This window comes from Hemiscyllium ocellatum, chromosome 10, assembly GCF_020745735.1.
Source record: "Hemiscyllium ocellatum isolate sHemOce1 chromosome 10, sHemOce1.pat.X.cur, whole genome shotgun sequence".
Lineage (NCBI taxonomy): Eukaryota > Metazoa > Chordata > Chondrichthyes > Orectolobiformes > Hemiscylliidae > Hemiscyllium > Hemiscyllium ocellatum.
Genome location: NC_083410.1, coordinates 96083911 through 96106248, shown reverse-complemented (window position 1 = coordinate 96106248; position 22338 = coordinate 96083911). Strand labels below are relative to the sequence as shown.

Here is a 22338-nt window from a genome sequence, read left to right as displayed (position 1 = left end):
TTAGACAACTTTACAAAACCGCTGGAACACTATGCTGTCCCCGCGTCACTAACAAGCCCTTTCCGAATCAGTAAGTACACAAAATACAGAGCTTGTTTCGTTGCAGAATAGTTGCTTTTGGATGAGGCTGAAGCTATATAAATTTTGCTGCAGTGATGTGCTTCATTTGCAAGCGATCGTAGGTAGTTTTCTGCTGGGACCTCTGTTAATACTGCGTGCCATTTCAACCACTGACCTATCTCGACGTGTCAAAACTTGCATCAGTCTTCTTAAGTGACAGTGAAGATGAGGAAGGCATGGTCCCTCTATTGACTGGATTGGCTCCGTTTCCTGCAGGCTGGGGCTTGTCCATTGGCATGTGCATTCTGTGAGCATCCAGCATCTCCAGGAGCAAGTCATAGAGAGGTACGACATTCTTACATTTCATACTGTAAAGGTGTTCCATTCCCTTGTTACTGTTGGTCCAAGCACAATGTCAGAAATCAGCACCATCTCAACACACAAGAAACGTGGAAATATTCCAAAACCTCCCCAGACAATTCACAGGCCTGGAATCTCTCAGAAGGAAGGTATGTATATTAATTTGATAAATTGTATAGAATTAGAACTTTATAGAAAGTAAAGGGGAAGCATAACATCGTCGGGATGTTGCTGCGGTTCAGTTACAAAGGTACTTTAGCAGTTTCCTGGCACAATCTATCTCTTTGTTTTTCACTGGAGCGGAGGAGGTTGAGAGGTGACCTGATAAAATAAGTTTATAAAATAAGGAGGGGTAGAGATAGAGTTAAAGGTAGGTGTCTTTTCCCTAGGATGGGGGATTCCAAGACCAGAGGGCCCATTTTTAAGGTGAGAGGAGAGAGTTTTAAAAAAGACATGAGGGGTGAATAGTTTTACACAGAGGATAGTTCCTGAGGAAGTGATGGATGAGGGTACAATTACAACATTTAAAAGACATTTGGATTAGTACATGAATGGGAAAGGTTTGGAGGGATATGGGCCAGGAGGAGGCAGGTGGGAGTAGTTTAGTTTGGGATTATAGTCAGCATGGACTGGTTGGATCTGTTTCTGCGCTGTATGACTCTTAACCATTACACCCCATCCCTCTTTAGGCCCCCACTCCACACTCTATTCACTTCCTCCAAACTAAAAGGTGATTAAGGGTGACTGTACTGACTGTTTAATGGAGTATTATCAGGCCCCCTGTGACTTCATGAAATTAGATTACTTACAGTGTGGAAACAGGCCCTTCGGCCCAACAAGTCCACAACGACCTGCTGAAGCGCAACCCACCCATACTCCTACAATTACCCCCTACCTAACACTACGGGCAATTTAGCATGGCCAATTCACCTGACCCGCACATATTTGGACTGTGGGAGGAAACCGGAGCACCCGGGGGAAACCCACACAGACACGGGGAGAATGTGCAAACTCCACACAGTCAGTCGCCTGAGGCGGGAATTGAACCCGGGTCTCTGGCACTGTGAGGCAGTAGTGCTAACCACTGTGCCACCGTGCGGCCAACAAATGGACTGTGTCAGTGCTGCTTGCTGCTGTCACTCAAACTGCAGAATTTAATCAACTTTACTCAACTTCACATAACCCATCTCTGACTCTTCCTTCATTTCTCTATCTCCATTTCTGACAATAGACTTTCAATGGATATTCACTGCAGGCCACAACCACACACTTCATCATGTCTGCTCCCAAGAAGGGATTCCAACCGATTCTCCTAGTTTATTCAGCTGTGTCAAATCTGATACAGTAACCTTGTACACAAGAGCTTCTGAAATGTCTCACTTTTTGCCTGATGAAGGATTCTCCCACATCAGAGCTGACAGGGCCAATTCAAGGACCCCAAGTTCCCCTCCCCTCAACAATACCCTCCATCACATCTCCTCACTTCCCATACCCCCACTCTTGCATCCCACTCCTCCAACTGCAACAAGGACAGAAGCCCCCTGTCCTCACCTTCCACCCCACTCATCTCCAGACACAACACATCACCCTCTGTCATTTCTGCCTACAGTCAGACCCCACCACCAGAGATATATTTCCCTCCCCACCCCTAACAGCGTTCCACAGAGACCTTTCCCTTCGTGACTCCCACGTTAGGTCCATGCTCCCCGCCAACCCAACCTCCACTCCCGGCACCTGCCCTTGCCATTGCAAGAGGTGTAAAACCTGTGCCCACACCTGCCCCTTCACCTCCATTCCAAGGCCCCAAAGGATCCTTCCACATAGAATCCCTACAGTGTGGAAACAGGTCCTTCGGCCCAACAAGTCTACACCGATCCTCCAAAGAATAACCCACCCAGACCCATTCCACTACCCTATATTTACCCCTGACTAATGCACCTACCCTGCACATCGGGCAATTTAGCATGGCCAATTCACCTAACCTGCACATCTTCGGATTGTGAGAGGAAATCCATGCAGACACGGGGAGAATGTGCAAACTCCATACAGACAGTGGCCCAAGTTTGAAATCAAACCCTGGTCCCTGGCGCTATGAGGCAGCAGTGCTAACTGCTGAGCCACCGTGCCACCAGCAGAGATTTCCCTACACATCCAAACACCTCATCTCCTGTGTCCATTGCTCTCGATGTGCTCTCATCTACATTGGGGAGACAGGACGCCTGCTTGCGGAATGTTTCAGGAAACATCTCTGGGACATACGCACCCAACTAGTGTCTGACCACTTCACTACACCTCCCACTCCACCAAGGACATGCAATTCTTCGGCCTCCTCCACTGCCAGCTCATAGTCACCCATAGATCACAGTCAGCTTCCACCTCGGGACTCTCCAACCACACGGCATCAATGTTGACTTCACCAGTTTCCTCATCTCCCCTCTCCCCACCATATCCCAGATTCAACATTCCAACTCGGCACCGTCCTCTTGAACCGTCCTACCTGTCCATCTTCCTTCCCACCTATATGCTCCACCCTCCCTTTCGACTTTTCACCATCAGCTCCCACCTGCAAATACCAATCACGTTACCCTTGCCCCCAACCTTCCTATTTATGTCTCAGACCCCTTCCCTCCCCAACTTTCCCGATGAAGGGCTTATGCCCGAAACATTGACTCTCCTGCTCCTCGGATGCTGCCTGACCTACTATGCTTTTCCAGCACCGCGCTTTTTGACTCTGATCCCCAACATCAGCAGTCCTCCCTTTCTCCCAGGGGCCTCGGTCATGCCTATTACATCTCCCTGCACCCCCGTCTCCCCTTCCTCCCAGAGCCATGATAGAGCTCCCATTGGTGTCACCTGCCACCCTCCTCAACAGATTATCCTCCCCCATTTCTCCACCTTCAACAGCATGTCACCACCAGACACACCCTCCACTTCCATTTTTGTTCAACATTCCAAAGGGATTATCCTGTCCACAACTCCCAGGCCCAGACCACATTCACTCCCAATGGTACCATTCCCTGGAGTAAATCTTGCCCTTCAACTCATCCTATCTCACCACCCAAGGTTCCTCCCACAAAACCCTTCCGAGTGAGATAAATGTTTACTTGTACGCGTTTGATTTAGTACAGTGTCCACTGCTCACAATGAGGTGACCGAATCACCTCGTTGCAGAAGATCTCTCAAAACCCTAGCTTCCAGTTGCTTGCCATTTAAGGTCTGCACCTTGCTATCACACTGGCCTCTCTTGCTCTGCCTGCTGAAGGAAGGAAGGATATTATTAAGGGTTCAGAAGACATTTATCAGGATATTGCCAGGAATGCAGGGGTTTGAGTTATAATGAAAAGCTGGATAGGCTGGGGATTTCTTCACTGGAGTGTAGGAGGTTGAGATGTTACCTTGGAGAGGTTTATAAAATCATGTCAGGTCTAGACAAGGTTAACGGTAGTTGTCTTTTCCCTCGGTATGGGGATTTCAAGATTAGGGGGCATATTTTTAAGGTGAGAGAAAAGAGAGATTTAAAACCAATACGGGGGCAAATGTTTTTTACTCAGAGGGTGGTTCATGTGCAAAATGAACTTCCTGAGGAAGTGTGGATATGGGTACAATTGCAACATTTAGATCAGTAGATGGATAGGAAGGGTTTGCAGGGATATGGGCCAGGAGCAGGTGGGACTAATTTAGTTTGGGATTACGTTCAGTGTAGACTGGTTGGTCCAAAGGGCCTGTTTCTGTGCTGTATGACTCAATAACAGGATCATTTCAATTAAGCTCTTTGCAGCCTCTGGACTTAACACTGAATTCAGTAATTTCTGACTGAAATCTCTGCTTTAATTGTTTTCACTTTTGTAGCTCGGTTTTTCCATTTGGGTGTTTATCATTCTGTCATTCACACCTCCTCCCAACCTAGCTGTTGTCTTTTCTTCTATTCCCAGCCCCGCATTGCCCTCAGGTTCATCATATCAATCTCTCCAATCTTCAGTCCAGCATTGACATTTCCATCTGTATCTTTTTCCACCTTCTACTTGCTCTAGTTGAAATTAAAATGTCTGGGTAAAGCGAGAGGCTATTGATTCAAACAAGTACAAAGACTGACATGAGACTTCAGGGCAGTGGAATAAATGTTGCTGCAAACAGCAATTTTTGATTAGATTACTTACAGTGTGGAAACAGGCCCTTCGGCCCAACAAGTCCACACCGACCCGCCGAAGCGCAACCCACCCATACCCCTTACCTAACACTTCGGGCAATTTAGCATGGTCAGTTCACCTGACCCACACATCGTTGGACTGTGGGAGGAAACCGAAGCAAACCCACGCAGACACGGGGAGAACGTGCAAACTCCACACAGTCAGTTGCCTGAGGCAGGAATTGAACCCATGTCCCTGGCGCTGTGAGGCATCAATGCTAACCACTGTGCCACCGTAATCTTAGAATCAATTTTTAAAAACCAAAAGCATACAACAAAACAGAGGGGAAGTGTTATGGTGACTCAGGATGGAGGGTTTAAAATAGGCTGATTAACCTTCACTCGTGTGCCCTCAAGTGGACCAAGGGTTAAAAATCAGGTAAATGTATTTCAAAATTGGAGACACATTCAGAGAATGTTCTGCTTCCGAACCCTTTCAAGTGACAGGAGTGGGACTGAGGGTGAGGCACAACCATTTTCTCAGTACTCAACGCAGTTTCAGTTCCCCCTCCCTGCAACATCAACAAAAGGGGTATAATCTTAAGGTGAAGGAAAGAAGGATGAGAGGGGATTTGAGAATTTGTTTCCCTCCAGTAGGTGGTGGGAATCTGGCATACAGTGCCTGGGAGGGCGATACTGGCAGGGAACCTCACAATGTTTAAAAGATTCGTGAAGGAGCATTTCACCTTCAAGGCTTTGGGCTAAGTGCTGGAAAGTGGGATTATTGTGGACATGATGGCACAGATTTGATGGACCGAAGGGCCTTGGCTGTGTTGTATGACTCTATGACTCTGAAATCCCACCCCACTGATACTTTGGATGGGACAGGATCTCTCAGTGGGACTCAGATCGTGGAATGGTCTACACCAGTTCAGATCAATCCATCTTCTCTGCCTTAGACCTGGTCATAGTAATCAGTGTCGCTCTCCAAGCTCATGATTCCCCATTGCTTTTCATAGAGTCTTAGAGATGTACAACATGGCAGACAGGTCCTTTGGTCCAACTTGTCCACGCTGATCAAATATTCTAAATTAATTCTAGTCCCATTTGCCACCATTTGGCCAATATCACTCCAAACCCTTCCTATTCATACGCCCATCCAGATATCTTTTAAATGCTGTAATTGTACTTGCGTCCACCACTTCCTCTGGCAGCTCATTCCATACACGTACCACCTTCTGTGTGAAAAGGTTGCCCCTTAAGTCCGTTTTAAATTTTTCCCCATCTCACCTTAAGTCTTTGGACTCCTTTACTCTGGGGAAAAGCCCTTGTCTATTTATCCTCTCCATGCCCCTCATGATTTTATAAACCCCTCAGCCTCCGACGCTCCAGGGAAAACTGCCCTAGCCTATTCAGCCTCTCCCTGTAGCTCAACCCCTACAACCCCATCCTTTACAACACCCTTATAAATCTTTTCTGCATTCTTTCAAGTTTACTACAACATGAGTCCTATTGTAGACATTTATACCAACTCCACAGCCATCTTTTGTTCTCTTGTCCATTTTATTAGGAACCCTGTTTGGCTTCCCATTGTCAGCTTTCTGCTGTTTAATTCCCCTTGCTCTCCATCCTAACTCACACCTTCCCCTCCAGTACTGTGGAAAAAAGGCACATGTCAAAATCTTTTTTGTTATACATTCATCAGGACAGAATTGCAAGAATACCAAATTTTAAAGAGAACAACAATTTATATGTGGGAAGAGGGTGCTGATTGGTATCCCATGGGGCATAACCTTAAAATTAGTGCTAGGATTTTCAGCAGTAATCACACAGGAGATAGTGAAAAATCAGAAAATGTCTCCTCCAAAAACATGCTCAGGTGAGGTCAATTACAAATTTAACAGTGTTTCATCTCCATGAGGTCCTCTTGTGGTGTAGTGGTAGTGTCCCTATCCCTGGACCAGGAGGCCCAGTTTAAGTCCCACCTGCTCCCGAGGTGTGTAATAACATCTCTGAACAGGTTGGTTAGAAAAATAGGTCAAATAAAAAAAAATCTATCAACTCCAAATTAATTAGGCAATCATAGAATATAGGCAATTAGCCAAGATACAGAATAGCTATGAGCTGGGGAAAGGTGATGGCTCAGTGGTATTAGCACTTGATTGTTAGTCTGGCAGGTAAGTTCCCAGGTTCAAATCCCACTACAATAGATGATGGAACTGGGAATTCAATAACAAAATAAACTGGATATAAATCTCTAATGATGGCTGTATAAATGCTCACAATTATTGTTAAAAAAAACCATCTGGTTCCCTAATGTCATTTTGCTTCCGTCTTTTTTCATTATTAGAAATATCTGTGGTCGTGTGCTTGGATGCACCTCAGTCCCATGTTCCTGATCTTTGGGCATCCAGTGCTGATGAGTGTGGACAGATTGGAGGACCTCCTCATGGGTCTGCTCCAGGCCTGGCCAAGTTGGCTATTACCATATTCAGGCAATGGGCTGTGAGAGGCTTTGGGGGGGTCTTAGCTGCTGACACCCTCTTTCACGGCTATGTTTGTGCCCGGGTGTCCTTGGAGAGGGAGCTGGCAAGATGCACCAATACTCTCGATGCCTTAATCTCCTCCTCAAACTCCATTTTGATTTAGGTCCCCTCTCCCAACCTCTCCCTCACCTTTGATACTTTGCATTACCCTGAGTAAGAGAAAGTGAGGACTGCAGATGCTGGAGATCAGAGCTGAAAAATGTGTTGCTGGAAAAACGCAGCAGGTCAGGCAGCATCGAAGGAGCAGGGAATCGACATTTCAGACATAAGCCCTTCTTCAGGAACCCTGAGTAGGTTTTCCACGTGCATTATTCAGTTGGAAACACGAGTGATTTATTGGTGGTGGGTAATAGATGAGAAAAAAAACATACTGGGGTAATTTGATAATGGAAATAAAAATGTTCAGTTGTGTGCAAGAGAATTTCTGGATATAAAATGAAGCTATGACCTGACAAATGGACTATTCCTGTTCCTATGTACTTGACTTGAGCGCCAACAATATTGCGGTTTTAAAACGTGGCTAATTCTGGAATGCTCTTGATCTAATGTGGTGTAACATGCTCATTCTGAATGATCCACATGTTTTAATAGAGGAGTGTAACTGTATTAACAAGAGTCAGGAGCAGATAGCGAAATCTTGTGAATGCTTGGCTGAGCTCCAAACGTGCAAACCAGCTGATTGACCTATTCCGTTCATAATTACAATTGTGGGGGACGGAAAAGGGGCTTGTGCTCACCTCATATGCCGGATGTGGGAGAGCAGTAGCAGAAGTTGAGCTAGTCTCCGGGACTGCTGCTGCAGTGAGAGGCCGGCCCTGGTGATAAAGTGAACCAGAGCGTCAGTGATTTTGTCCAAGATTATCTGAATCTGCTCACTGTCGTTCAGGGCTTCCATGGTACTGGAGAGAAAGGGGAACACGCCTGAGGGGGAAACAAACAAACCAGTTAGGTAACACGTGTCTAAGAACACTGCAGTTGCAGTGCTCTCTTGGGGCTGACAAATAGCATGGACAACAATAACTTGCATGCATTCGTATAGTGCCTTTGACTTGGTATAACATCCCTCCTGGGGCACTTCACAGGACTGTTATGAGCCCCACAAGGAGGTCCTGAGACTGGTGATCACTACTTTAGCTGAGAGATGGGTTTTGAGGAATGTCTCACAGAGCCAAGTGGATAGGTTACAGAGGGAAAGGTGGTAGCTTAAGTAACTCAGCATTCAATGGCAGAGTGATACAAAGGAAGATTGTCCAAGAAGCTAGAATTGGAGGACTGCAGAGAAGACAAACATGGAGAGGGTTGAGAGCATGGAGGGATTTGTGGGTGAAGATTTTAATTTGAGGTAGAACGAATACAGGTCAATGTGTACAAGGGAGAAGGCTGATCCGGACCGGGTAGGAGTTAGGGTAGGCTGCAGGCATCAGTGTGTTTGGGTGAGCCCAAGTCTACAGAGGGTGGACAATGCCAGGGGGGCAGTGAAGGAAATAACACAAAAGACTAAGTGCCACAGGACTTGCTAAGGGTTGATTTTATAGGCTGGGGGAGAAAGGACCTGTAGTGGGACAGAGAGCTTCCACACCATGCCCATTCTCAACTCAGACATTTACAGCACAAAGGAGACCATTTGGCCCATTGTGTCTGTGTCAATGATCTGACTATACTTTGATGACAAGTAGTTGCTATTTTCTAGCTCTTGGTCTTGCCCTGGAGTCTACGGCAATGCTCTAAACCCTGCTGCAAGATTACAAGAGTTTCTGACTGAGCCACCTTCACTGGCACAGAGTTCCAGACTCTCACCTCCCTCTGGGGGGAAAGAAATTCTCATCAACTCTCCTCTTACCACTCTACTTCTTACCAGAAATCTACGCTCCCTGGTTATTGAACCCAATCAAAATGGAAGCAAATGTTTTCCTATCCACCTTATCTATGCCCCTCATCATCTTAGAAACCTCTATCAGGTCACCTCTCAACTTCCACTGCTGTCGGGAAAGTAATGCCACCCTTACTGACCTTTCCTCAAAGCCTAGTCCCTCCTGTCCAGGCAACACCCTGGTGAGACTCCTCGGAACCACCTCCAGTGCAATCATATTCTTCCCGTAGTCCAGTGGTCAGAACTGCACACACTCCTCCAGAGCTGGTCTAACTAAAGTTATATACAGTTACCAACTTATTTAGCTTGATACCCTCTACCTTCCAAACGGGTGCCATGCTGCCATTCAACATTTCTGGGAGCATGTCTTTGGAGGCCAGAAGATTGGAGATCTCAGGGTTATGTGGGTAGATAGCTGTTTCAGGCAGTCCAGAGAATGTTTCTCCTGGACACAGGAGATGTAATCTATTGTTCAGGAACCTGCTGCAGGAGGTTAGCTTAATCTCTCATGGGTTATAGGCACCACTGGCAATTCCAATAACCCTTACCCATTCCTAACTAGCCTTGAACTTAGCCACTGGACCGTGGGATTATTGGTGCTGGAAGAGAGCTCTTCCAGCACCACTAATCCAGAATCTGGTTTCCAGCATCTGCAGTCATCGTTTTTAACCTCGTGGGATTATTAGTCCAGTGACATTACACCAGCATCTCCCGGAAATGAACAAATGCCATTTTCAGACCACTGTTGCTGAATTTAAATTGGTGGGGCAGTGGGACCAACAGCTATTTTCTATCATGGAGATTGATTTACTCGTGGGAGATATTACATGTTTGCAGCATGAGCTGTGAACTAAGCCAGGAACATGGAAGGACTAAAGCACAAGGAACATGTCCTCATGGTCACAGCTATCGTGAGTTCCCTCTGGGTTCTCCAGTTTCCTCCCACATTCCAAAGATGTGCAGGTTAGGTGGACTGGCCATTGGAAATTGCCCATACTGTCTAGGTGGATGACGCAGGGTTACAGGGATAGAGTCTGGGGTGTGGGTGTGGTTGGGCTGTGCTTCAGAGGGTCAACATGGACCCGAGGGGCCTACTTCCACACTGCAGGGCTTCTATGATTCTATGATCAATGAGATGGAAGCAAACTTCCATCCATTCACCATGACCAATCAGAATAACTGGGGCACGAGACAGACAAACAGACACTTGTGGAAAGATGTAAAATTAAACGTAGGCAGATCTTGCGTAGGGGAAGAAAATGTTGCGGGAGATTTCTGTATTTGCCCTTACCTTTTTCGTTAAATGTTTCTGATGTAGAACTGTTTGTGTACCAGCTTTTATTTTGGTGGCTGTTATGTATTACTTTTGATGTGTATAAAATGTTGAGAGTCCAGTCAATCCTGACTCACCAAGCCTCAACTCTGCTTTAATATCCCAGCCATGCAGGGACCATGGGGTGGAGTGGTCATGGGAAACTGTTTAATTGGTTGTGGATCTCTTGGTCCTTTGGCCCAGCACATGGAGTCTCTCGTCCCTTTAAAACTCTTCAATGGAGGACTACGGCAAGTTTACAAATTCCTGTTTTATGCACAGTTTGGTTTCTAACTTATAGTAAAAAGTGAGGTCTGCAGATGCTGGAGATCAGAGCTGAAAATGTGTTGCTGGTTAAAGCGCAGCAGGTCAGGCAGCATCCAAGGAGCAGGAAATTCGACGTTTCGGGCACAAGCCCTTCATCAGGAATTCTAACTTATATCCTTAGATCTGCTCCACCTTCAAGGACCCCCGGAAAACTAAAATGTAGCCTCTGGAAATCAAAACAAAAATCTCCCCTTCCCAGGAAAATCTCAAACAGATCCCTTGGAAAGAAAAATGGGATCCTCGCTTGGGGGTAATATATTAGCAGAGATAAAGAATTGGTTCAACAGGGAGTAATCAGTACATCCTAAACATTTCTAAATTGGCAGGTTGTAGCTACTGGAGTGCTGCAAGGATTAACACTGAGATCTCAGCAATTTGTAATCGATATTCATGACTTAGACAAAGAGACAGAGGGTAATATATCTAGGTTTGCTGATGATAGGTGGAAATGCCAACTGCCATTTTACACATGAAGGCTGCAAAGGTGTATAACATCTCATGAGCAGGCAACAAGATAGAGGAAGAGTGTAACTGAGGAACCACAAAGGAATGGACCCTAATTTTAAGAACTCAGATGGTGCGGTGATAGTGTCCCTCTCTCTAAATCAGAAGAACCTGCCTTCTTCACAGGTATACAACAATATCTCTGAACTGGCGGATTACAAACATATTTATCAGTGGGGGAAGTGTGGGGTTACTTAATTTCGTTCTAAGAATTGAAAAGAGGGATAGTTTTTGAAAAGGGTGAGACATGGGTGCACCCACAGAAGGAACACTGACCATAAAGAGATTATGGAGAGTAAAAACATTACAGGAACAGGCCCTTCAGCCCACTACATCTGTGCTGACCATGATGCCACTCTAAACGAATCCCATCTCTTGCACATGGTCTGTATCCCTCTATTCCCGACCGGTTGATGTGGTATGTCCAAATGACCTCTTTCGTATCTGCTTGTACTACCCCTCTTGGACATGCATTCCAGGCACCTACTACTCTGTATAAAAATGTCCTCACTCATCTCCTTTAAACTTTCCCCCTCACTCTAAACCTAGGCCCTCTAAGTATTTGTCATTTCCTTGACTGGGAAAATGATTCCAGCTATTCACTCTCTGCCTGTCATAATATTATATACTTCTGTCAGGCTGTACCTCAGTCTCTGATCCTCTCGTAAAAACAATCCAAGTTTGTCCAATCTCTCCTTATTGCTAATACACTCCAATCCTAGCAACATCCTGGGAAACCTCTTTTGCAATCTTTCCAAAGCAGCCACATCCTTCCTATGGTGAGGTGACCAGAACTGTACACAATACTCGAAATGTGGCCTCAATAAAGTTTTATACAGATGTAGCATGACTTGCCAACTTTTATACTCAGTGCCCTGATTGATAAAGGCAAGCATGCTACATGCCCTCTTCACCATCTTATCCACTAGTGTCGCCACTTTCAGGGAGCAATGAATTTACATCCCAAGATCCCTCTGTATATCAATGCTCCTAAGAATCCTTTCATTTATTGTATACTTTCCTCATGCGTTTGATCCCCCCAAAATGCATCACCTCTGCCATCTGCCAATTCTCTGCCTACCTTTCTAACTGATCTATATCCTGCTGTACTCTTGACAACCTTCCTCACTATCCACAACTCTGCCAATTTACATGTTATCTGTAAACTTACTAATCAGACTATCCACATTTTCATCCACATCATTTATAGATATTACAAACAATGGAGATCCCAGCACTGATCCTTACAGAACCAGTCCACACCGACCCTCCGAAGAGTAACCCGCCAAGACCCATTTCCCTCTGACTAATGTACCTAGTGGTTGGGTCGAAGGGCCTGTTTCCACACTGTAGGGAATCTAATTTAATCTAATCTAATCTAATCTAAACACCACTGGCCATAGGCCTCCAGTCAGAAAAAAAACTCTCCACAGCTACTCTCTGATTTCAATGATCAACCAGTTTTGAGTCTAACTTACCAATGCACTGTTGATCCCATGTGACTTATTTATTAATACCCACGTAGACAACATCCACCGCCCTACTCTTAATCATCTTCATCACTTCCTCAAAAAACTCAATCAAATCTCCCTCGCACAAAGCCTGGTGACTATCCTAAATAGGTCCATTCGTTTCCAAATGCGAGTAAGTCCTGTCCCAAGGAATCTTCTCCACTAATTTCCCCAGCACTGATGTAAGACTCACTGACCTATAATTTCCTGGATTATCCCTGTTGCTCACCTTAAAGGAAGGATCGGCATTGGGCATTCTCCAGACTTCTGAGACCTCACCTGTGGCTAAAGATGATACAAAACTCTCTGTCAAGGTTCCAGCAATCCTTGCGCCCTGGGAGGATCAGACCATTTAGCCCATCAAATCTGATCCACCATTTGATTTTGGCTGATGTTTCTCAACCCTGTTCTCCTGCCTTCTCCCCATAACCCTTGATATTTTTCCTTATCAAGAACTTATCTAACTCTGTCTTAAAGATATTCAGTGACTTGGCCTCCACAGTGCTCTGTGGCAATGGGTTCTGCAGGCTCACCACCCTCTGGCTGATGAAATTCCACCTCATCTCAGTTCTAAAAGGTTGTCCCTTCACTCTGAGGCTATGCCTTGGAGCCTAGCCTTTCCTACTAGTAAAACCATCTTCTCCAGATCCACTCTATGCAGGCCTCTCAGTATTCTGTACGTTTCAAACAAATCACCCCTCAGCCTTCTGAACTGTACCGAGTCCAGACTCTGAGCTGCTCCTTATATGACAATTAGTGTACAGGTGCAGCAAGCGATTCAAAAGGCAAATTTGATCATGGTATTTGTTGCGAAGTGACTAGGTTAGAAGAACACAAAAGTCTTGCTACATTGCACAGGACGTTAGTGACTCCATAAGCAGAGGATTACACACAGTTTTTATCTCCAAATGTGAGAAAAGATATCTTTGAATGAAGGCTCTGGTTAGACCATAAGGCCATAAGAAATAGGAACTGGAGTGGGCCGTTCGGAGCCTGCTCTGTCACTCAATAGGATCATGACTGATCTGACATTTGTCACCCATTTTCCTGTATTTTATGTAACCCTTAATTCCCCAAGAACCTACCTTTCTCAGCCTTAAATATACACAAGGACTCTGCTCCCACAGTTAACCGTGACAAGAAGTTCCGAAGACTCTCAACCCTCTGAAAAAGGAAGTTCTTCCTCAATTCTGTCTTAAATAAGTAGGCACTTCTTTATTCTGAGACTATGGCCTCTGGCCCTAAACTCTCCCATGAAGAGAAACAATGCCTCAGCTTTTACCCTGTCAAGCCCCTTAGGAATCCCATATGTTTCAACCAGATCACCCCTGAACTCCAGTGAGCACAGTCTCAACCTGTTTAAGCTTTGCTTGTTGTCCTCCATATCAGGAATTATCCTAGGGAACCTTTTATGAATTGCCTCCAATGAGATGATATCTTTCCTAATTAAAGCAACCAAAATTTCTCACAGTACTCCATGTATGGTATCCCATAATCTTGTACAATTGCAATAAGCCTTCCTTATTCTAATATTCCAACTCCCTTGAAATAAAGGCCAACATTCCATTAGCCTTCCTGATAACCTGCTGCACCTTTGCGCTAGTTTTCTGTGTTTCGTGCACAAATACTTCTACATCAAAACATAAGAACTAGGAGCAGGAGGAGGCCATCTGGTCCCTTGAGGCTGCTCCACCATTCAATAAGGTCATGGCTGATCTTCCTGTGGACTCGGCTCCACTTACCCGTCCGCTCCCCATCACTTGCAATTCCCTTATTGTTCACAAATCTATCTTTGCCTTAAAAACATTCAACAAGGTCGCTTCAATGATGTCACTGAGCAGGGAACTGCACAGATTCATAACCCTTTAGGTGAATATGTTCTTCCTCAACTCAGCCCTAAGTCTGCTCCCCCTTATTTTGAGACCATGTCCCCTAGTTCTAGTTTCACCTCCCACCACCCACACCCCCGAGGGGAAACAACCTCCCTGCTTATCTACTTCCTTCATAATTTGTAGGAAAGACAGTAAGGCAATCAATAAAGGAGGTAATTCTCAACAAAAAAGAGGGAGGAAAGATTCGAAGGGAACATTCCTCCCCCACCCCCCATTCTACTAAATTCCAATGAGTGTAATCTCAGTCTATTCAATCTCTCCTCATAAACCGACCCTCTCATGCCCAGAACCAACCCTCAAGTGCCTTCATGTCGTAGCTTCCTGCAGTGTGTTTCCATGCAAATAATACTGTTCTTTCAGCCTCCCTTCCAAAACTAATAACTCCACATTTTTCCCACATTAGACTCCATTTGCTGACACTTTGCCCACTTTCTAGCTATATAAATTGTCTGTATCCCTCTCACAACCTGCATTTTTGTGTTGTCTGAAAATCTGGTGACAGTACATTCGATTCCTTCAAGTCATTAGTATATGGTAAAACCTCGATTATCCAAAGGAGACAGGCGGGAAGTATTTTGTTCGGATAACTGATTGTTTGGATCAATTAAGCGGTAATTTGCGTGCCGCTTATCCGAACATGCCTCGGTTATCTGGCAATGCACACCATAATGCCATTAAACTGATAACTGAACGCTGAGTTACCTAATGCCGCTTTTACAGGGCCTTGAGATCTTGTTTGGATAATTCGAAATTCGGATAATTGATGTTCGGATAATCAAGGTGGTACTGTATATTGTAAAAGTAGCAGTCCCAACCTGATCCCTGTGGAATCCCACTGGTCACCAATCTGAAAAAGAATGCCTTTCTCCCCACTCACTATTTCCTGGCCATTACCAAATTTTCTATCTGTGCCAAGATACTACCACCAGCACCTTGGGCTCTTATCTTACGACTTCACCTTCTGTGAGGGAACTTGTTAAATGTCTGCTGGGAGTCCAAAAACAACATATCTATCCATTCCCCTCTATCCACTCTGATTGAGGCTTCCTTGAAAAACTTGGATAACTTCGCCAGACACAACTTCCCTTTCATGAAGCCGTACTGACTCCCTTGATTAAATTATGTTCCAAATGTGCTGCTATAACTCCCTTCATAATTGATTCCAATAAGTTTCCAACAAATCGATGTTAGGTTAATCGGCCTATACTTACTCACTTATTGCCTCCTTCCTTTCTGAAAGGGGTGTCACATTAGTAGTTTTCCCATCCTTTGGTACAACTCCAAGTTCAAGGATTTTTGGATAATTACTACCAATGCATCCACTATCTCTGGAGCTACTGTTTTTAGGATCTGAATATGCAAGCCATCCCAACCATTGGGCTTATCAGTCTTTGGCCTCATTAGTTTGTCTAATGCTATTTCTCGAATAATGATAATTCCTCTGCATATTCTTCAGCATTAATGGAATGCTTGAAGAATGATCCACTATAAAAATTGATGCAAAAGATCTGTTTAACTCCTCTGCCATTTCCTTGTTTCCATAACTACCTTCCCAGATGAATTTCCCAAGGGGCCTATGTGCACTTTGACTTCTCCCTTCCTTTTTATATACTTCAAGAAGCTCTTATTGTCAGTTTTTATATTCCTTGCTAGTTCGCCTTCGGTTTATTTTCTCTCTCTTTATTACCGTTTTAGTCTTCCTTGACTGGATTCTGAATTTATACCAGTCTTCAGGGCTATTACTGACTTTTGCCTCATTTTATCCCTTTTCTTCAAACTTTATACTCTCCTAAACTCCCTTGATTAGCCATGGTTAATTTATTGTTCCCTTAGGATCTTTCCTCCCTCTTTTTGTTGAGAATTACCTCCTTAAATGTCTGCCTTACTGTCGTTCCCACAAATCTATTGGCCAGTGCACTTTAGTAAACTCTATCCTCATTCCATTGTAATTCTCTTTATTAAGTTAAACACAGTTGTTTCCAATCCTGGTTTCTCACACTAACCTGATTATTCAATTCTACCATGTTATGATCACTACTGCCTAGGAGATCTTTTACTCTGAAGTCATTCATTATACATGTCTCATTATCCGTGCCCAGATCCATGATAGCTGGTTCCCTGTTTGACCCCATGACATATTGCTCTAGGAAACTATCCTTCATCCACTCTATGAATTTGTTGTAGTGGCTACCCTTTCCAAATCACTGATCCAATCAATATCAGATTAAATTCACCCATAATTCTTCCTTTGCTCTTTCCACATTCTCTTGCGTTTTTATTGATTAATACCTTTTCTGACAGTGTGATTACTGTTTGAGGGTCTGTGCACTACTCCGATCAGTGTTCTCCTTCCCTTGCTGTTAATCACCTCCACCCAAATTTACCCAGGGTATTGCAGTCAGGGTTAGTTTACTCAGGGCAGAGTAGAGTGGGCTAGTTTTTCCAGCGTATACTAGCGTGGGTGGGTTTACTAATGAGCTATTTTACCCAGGCTATTGCAGTCTGGGCTAGTTTACCCAGGGTATAGTGGAATGGGCTAGTTTTTCCAGCGTATACTAGCGTGGGTGGGTTTACCCAGAGTAATACAGTCTTGGCCACTCCCTCCCATGACCATCTTTTAGCACAAGGGTAACAGAGCCTGTGGAAACCGCTTTGGTCTGTACAGCCAGCTATGGGCTCACCCTGAGAGTGGAAAAGAGTCATTTTTCTGTGTGAGGAACCACTGATGATCATATGGTTTTACAGTCTGGGCTAGTTTACTCAGCGTACTGAAGTCTGGGCTAGTTTACTCAGCGTATTGCAGTCTGGGCTAGTTTGCCCAGGATACTGTACACTTGGCTAGTTTACTCAGGGTATAGTAGAGTGGGCTAGTTTACTCAGGGTATTGTACACTGGGCTAGTTTACCAAGGGTACAGTAGAGTGAGCTAGTTTACCCAGAGTATTACAGTCTGTGCTAGTTAACTCAGGGTATTGCAAACTAGGATAGCTGACCCAGGATATTGCAGTCTGGGCTATTTTACTGAGGAAGTCTGCTGTGGTTTACCCAGGTTACTGCAGTCTGGGCTAGTTTACACAGGGTATTACAGTGTGGGCTAGTTTATTCAGGGTAATACAGTCTGGGCTAGTTTATGCAGAGCATTGCAGTGTGAATTAGCTTAGAACATAGAGCATAGAACAATGCAGCGCAGTACAGGCCCTTCGGCCCTCGATGTTGCCCCGCCCTGTCATACCAATCTGAAGCACATCTAACCTACACTATTCCATGTATGTCCATATGCTTGTCCAATGACGATTTAAATGTACTTAAAGTTAGCGAATCTACTACTGTTGCAGGCAAAACATTCCGTACCCTGACTACTACTCTCTGAGTAAAGAAACTACCTCTGACATCTGTCCTATATCTATCACCCCTCCATTTAAAGCTATGCCCCCTTGTGCTCGCCGTCACCATACTTGGAAAAAGGCTCTCTCTGTTGTGGTTCTGTTCGCCGAGCTGGAAGTTTTTGCTGCAAACGTTTCGTTTCCTGGCTAGGGAACATCATCAGTGCTATTGGAGCCTCCTGTGAAGCGCTGCTTTGATGTTTCTTCCGGTATTTACAGTGGTTTGTTCTTGTCGCTTCCGGGTGTCAGTTTCAGCTGTAGTAATTTGTATGTGGGGTCCAGGTCGATGTGTCTGTTAGTGGAGTTTGTGGATGAATGCCATGCCTCTAGGAATTCCCTGGCTGTTCTCTGTCTGGCTTGTCCTATGATGGTAGTGTTTTCCCAGTCAAATTCATGCTCCTGGTTGTCTGAGTGTATGGCTACTAGGGATAGCTGGTCGTGTCGTTTTGTGGCTAGCTGATGTTCATGGATGCGGATTGTTAGCTGTCTTCCTGTTTGTCCTATATAGTGTTTTGTGCAGTCCTTGCATGGTATTTTGTCCTACCATCATAGGACAAGCCAGACAGAGAACAGCCAGGGAATTCCTAGAGCATGGCATTCATCCACAAACTCCATTAACAGACACATGGACCTGGACCCCATATACAAACCACTACAGCTGAAACTGACACCCGGAAGCGGCAAGAACAAACCACTATAAATACCGGAAGAAACATCAAAGCAGCGCTTCACAGGAGGCTCCAATAGCACTGATGATGTTCCCTAGCCAGGGAACGAAACGTTTGCAGCAAAAACTTCCAGCTCGGCGAGCAGAACCACAACAACGGATACCCGAGCTACAAATCTTCAACCAGACTTTAAAGGCTCTCTCTGTTCACCCTATCTAACCCTCTGATTATGTCTCTATTAAGTCACCTCTCAACCTTCTTCTCTCTAACGAAAACAGCCTCAAGTCCCTCAGCCTTTCCTCGTAAAACCTTCCCTCCATACCAGGCAACATCCTAGTAAATCTCAGCTGCACTTTTTCCAAAGCTTCCACATCCTTCTTATAATGCACTGACCAAAACTGTACACAATACTCCAAGTGTGGCCGCACCAGAGTTTTGTACAGCTGCAGCATAATCTCCTGGTTCCGGAACTCGATCGCTCTATTAATAAAAGCTAAAACACCGTAAGCCTTCTTAACAACCCTGTCAACATGGGTGGCAACTTTCAAGGATCTGTGTACATGGACACCGACATCTCTCTGCTCATCTACACTACCAAGAATCTTACCATTAGCCCAGTACTTTGCATTCCGGTTACTCCGACCAAAGTGAATCACCTCACACTTGTCCGCATTAAACTCCATTTGCCACCTCTCAGCCCAGCTCTGTAGCTTATCTATGTCTCTCTGTAACCTACAACATCCTTCGTCACTATCCACAACTCCACCAACCTTAGTGTCGTCTGCACATTTACTAACCCACCCTTCTATGCCCTCATCCAGGTCGTTTATAAAAATGACAAACAGCAGTGGACCCAACACCAACCCTTGCGCTACACCACTAGTAACTGGACTCCAGAATGAACATTTCCCATCAACCATCACCCTCTCTTTCAGCAAGTCAATTACTGATCCAAACTGCTATATCTCCCACAATCCCATTCCTCCGCATTTTGTACAATAGCCTACTGTGGGGAACCGTATCAAACACCTTGCTGAAATCCATATACACCACATCAACCAGTTTACTCTCATCTACCTGTTTGGTCACCTTCTCAAAGTACAAAATAAGGTTTGTGAGGCACGACCTACCCTTCACAAAACCGTGCTATCCCTAATCAAATTATTATTTTCTAGATGATTGTAAATCCTATCTCTTATAACCTTTTCCAACACTTTAATTACCAGGGTTGTCTCTACTCCCCTTCTTGAACAGGGGGACCACAGGGTATTACAGTCTTGGCTAGTTTACTCAGAATAATACAATCTGGGGTAGTTTTCCCAGGATATTGCAGTCTGGGCTAGTTTGTCCAGGATATTGCAGTCTGGACAAGTTTACTCAGGATATTGTAGGCTTGGTTAGTTTACTCAGGGTGTAGTAGAGTGGGCTAGATTACCCAGGGTATAGTTGAGTGGGCTAGTTTACCCAGGGTATTGTACACTGGGCTAGTTTACCCAGGGAATAGTAGAGTGGGCTAATTTACCCAGGGTATTGTACACTGGGTTAGTTTATTCAGGGAATAGTAGAGTGGGCTAGTTTACCCAGGGTATTGTACACTGGGTAGTTTTCCAAGGGTATACTTGAGTGGGCTAGTTTACCTGGGATATTGTACACTGGGCTAGTTTATCCAGGGTATACTTGAGTGGGCTAGTTTACCCGGGATATTGTACACTGGGCTAGTTTATCCAGGGTATACTTGAGTGGGCTAGTTTACACGGGATATAGTAGTGTGGGTGAGCTTACTCAGGGTATTGCAGACTGGGATAGTTCACCCCGGGTATTGCAGTCTGGGCTAGTTTACACAGGGTATTGTACACTGACCTAGTTTACTCAGGGTACAGTAGAGTGGGCTAGTTTACTCAGCATATTACAGTCTGGGCTCGTTTACCCAGGGTGTTGATGGGCGAATTTACTCAAGAAATATTGCAGTCTGGGCTAGTTTACTCAGGGTATAGTAGAGTGGGCTTGTTTACCTGGGGTGTTGTACACTGGGCTAGTTTACCCAGGGTATAGTAGAGGTGGCTAGTCTACCCAGGGAATAGTACAGTGGGCTATTTTACACAACGTACTGTACACTGAGTAGTTTTCCCAGGATATACTTGAGTGGGATAGTTTACCCAGGATATCGTGGTGTGGGCAAGCTTACTCAGGGTATTGTAGACTGGGATAGTTCACCCAGGGTATTGCAGTCGGGGCTATTTTACTCAGGGTATTGTACACTGACCTAGTTTACTCAGGCTACAGTAGAGTGGGCGAGTTTACTTAGGACATGTTACAGTCTGGGCTAGTTTACCCAGGATGTTGATGGGCGAGTTTCCTCAGGAAATATTGCAGTCTGGGCTAGTTACCAAGGTTTTGCAGTCTGGCCTAGTTTACTCACGGTATTGTACACTGGGCTAGTTTACCCAGTGTATTGCAGTCTGAGATAGTTTACACAGAATATCCCAGCCTGGGTTAGTTTACTCAGGATATTGCAAGCTGGGCTAGTTTACTCAGGGTATAGTAGAGTGGGCTAGTTTACTCAGGGTATAGTCATAGAGATGTACAGCATGGAAACAGACCCTTCGGTCCAACCCGTCTATGCCGACCAGATATCCCAACCCAATCTAGTCCCACCTGCCAGCGCCCGTCCCATTTCCCTCCAAACCCTTCCTATTCATATACCCATCCAAATGCCAGCGCCCGTCCCATTTCCCTCCAAACCCTTCCTATTCATATACCCATCCAAATGCCTCTTAAATGTTGCAATTGTACCAGCCTCCACCACATCCTCTGGCAGCTCATTCCATATCCGTACCACCCTCTGTGTGAAAAAGTTGCCCTGTAGATCTCTTTTATATCTTTCCCCTTTCACCCTAAACCTATGCCCTCTAGTTCTTGACTCCCCGACCCCAGGGAAAAGACTTTGTCTATTTACCCTATCCATGCCCCTTATCATTTTGTAAACCTCTATAAGGTCACCCCTCAGCCTCCGACGCTCCAGGGAAAACAGCCCCAGCCTGTTCAGCCTCTCCCTGTAGCTCAGATCCTCCAACCCTGGCAACATCCTTGTAAATCTTTTCACGTTTCACAACATCATTCCGATGGGAAGGAGACCAGAATTGCACGCAATATTCCAACAGTGACCTAACCCATGCCCTGTACAGCCGCAACATGACCTCCCAACTCCTGTACTCAATACTCTGACCAATAAAGGAAAGCATACCAAACACCTTCTTCACTATCCTATCTATCTGTGACTCCACTTTCAAGGAGCTATGAACCTGCACTCCAAGGTCTCTTTGTTCAGCAACACTCCCTAGGACCTTAAAATTAAGTGTATAAGTCCTGCTAAGATTTGCTTTCCCAAAATGCAGCACCTCACATTTATCTGAATTAAACTCCATCTGCCACTTCTCAGCCCATTGGCCCATCTGGTCAAGATCCTGTTGTAATTTGAGGTAACCCTCTTCGCTGTCCACTACACCTCCAATTTTGGTGTAATCTGCAAACTTACTAACTGTACCTCTTGTGCTCGCATCCAAAACATTTATGTAAATGACAAAAAGTAGAGGGCCCAGCACCGATCCTTGTGGCACTCCACTGGTCACAGGCCTCCAGTCTGAAAAACAACCCTCCACCACCACCCTCTGTCTTCTACCTTTGAGCCAGTTTTGTATCCAAATGGCTAGTTCTCCCTGTATTCCATGAGATCTAACCTTGATAATCAGTCTCCCATGGGGAACCTTGTCGAACGCCTTA

At 45.1% G+C, this 22338-nt stretch overlaps 1 protein-coding gene across 1 annotated transcript in view; it reads right to left on the bottom strand.

Moving 5' to 3' along the window:
- Nucleotides 1-235: 235 nt before the first annotated feature.
- esr1 (estrogen receptor 1) overlaps nt 236-22338 on the bottom strand; it is a 305431-nt gene continuing 283328 nt past the window's right edge. The window contains exons 7-8 of the mRNA XM_060831156.1: nt 7830-8013; nt 236-455 (exon numbers count right to left, since the gene is read on the bottom strand). Of these exons, the coding sequence (XP_060687139.1) occupies nt 236-455; nt 7830-8013 (404 nt within the window). The remainder of the gene's footprint in view (nt 456-7829; nt 8014-22338) is intronic.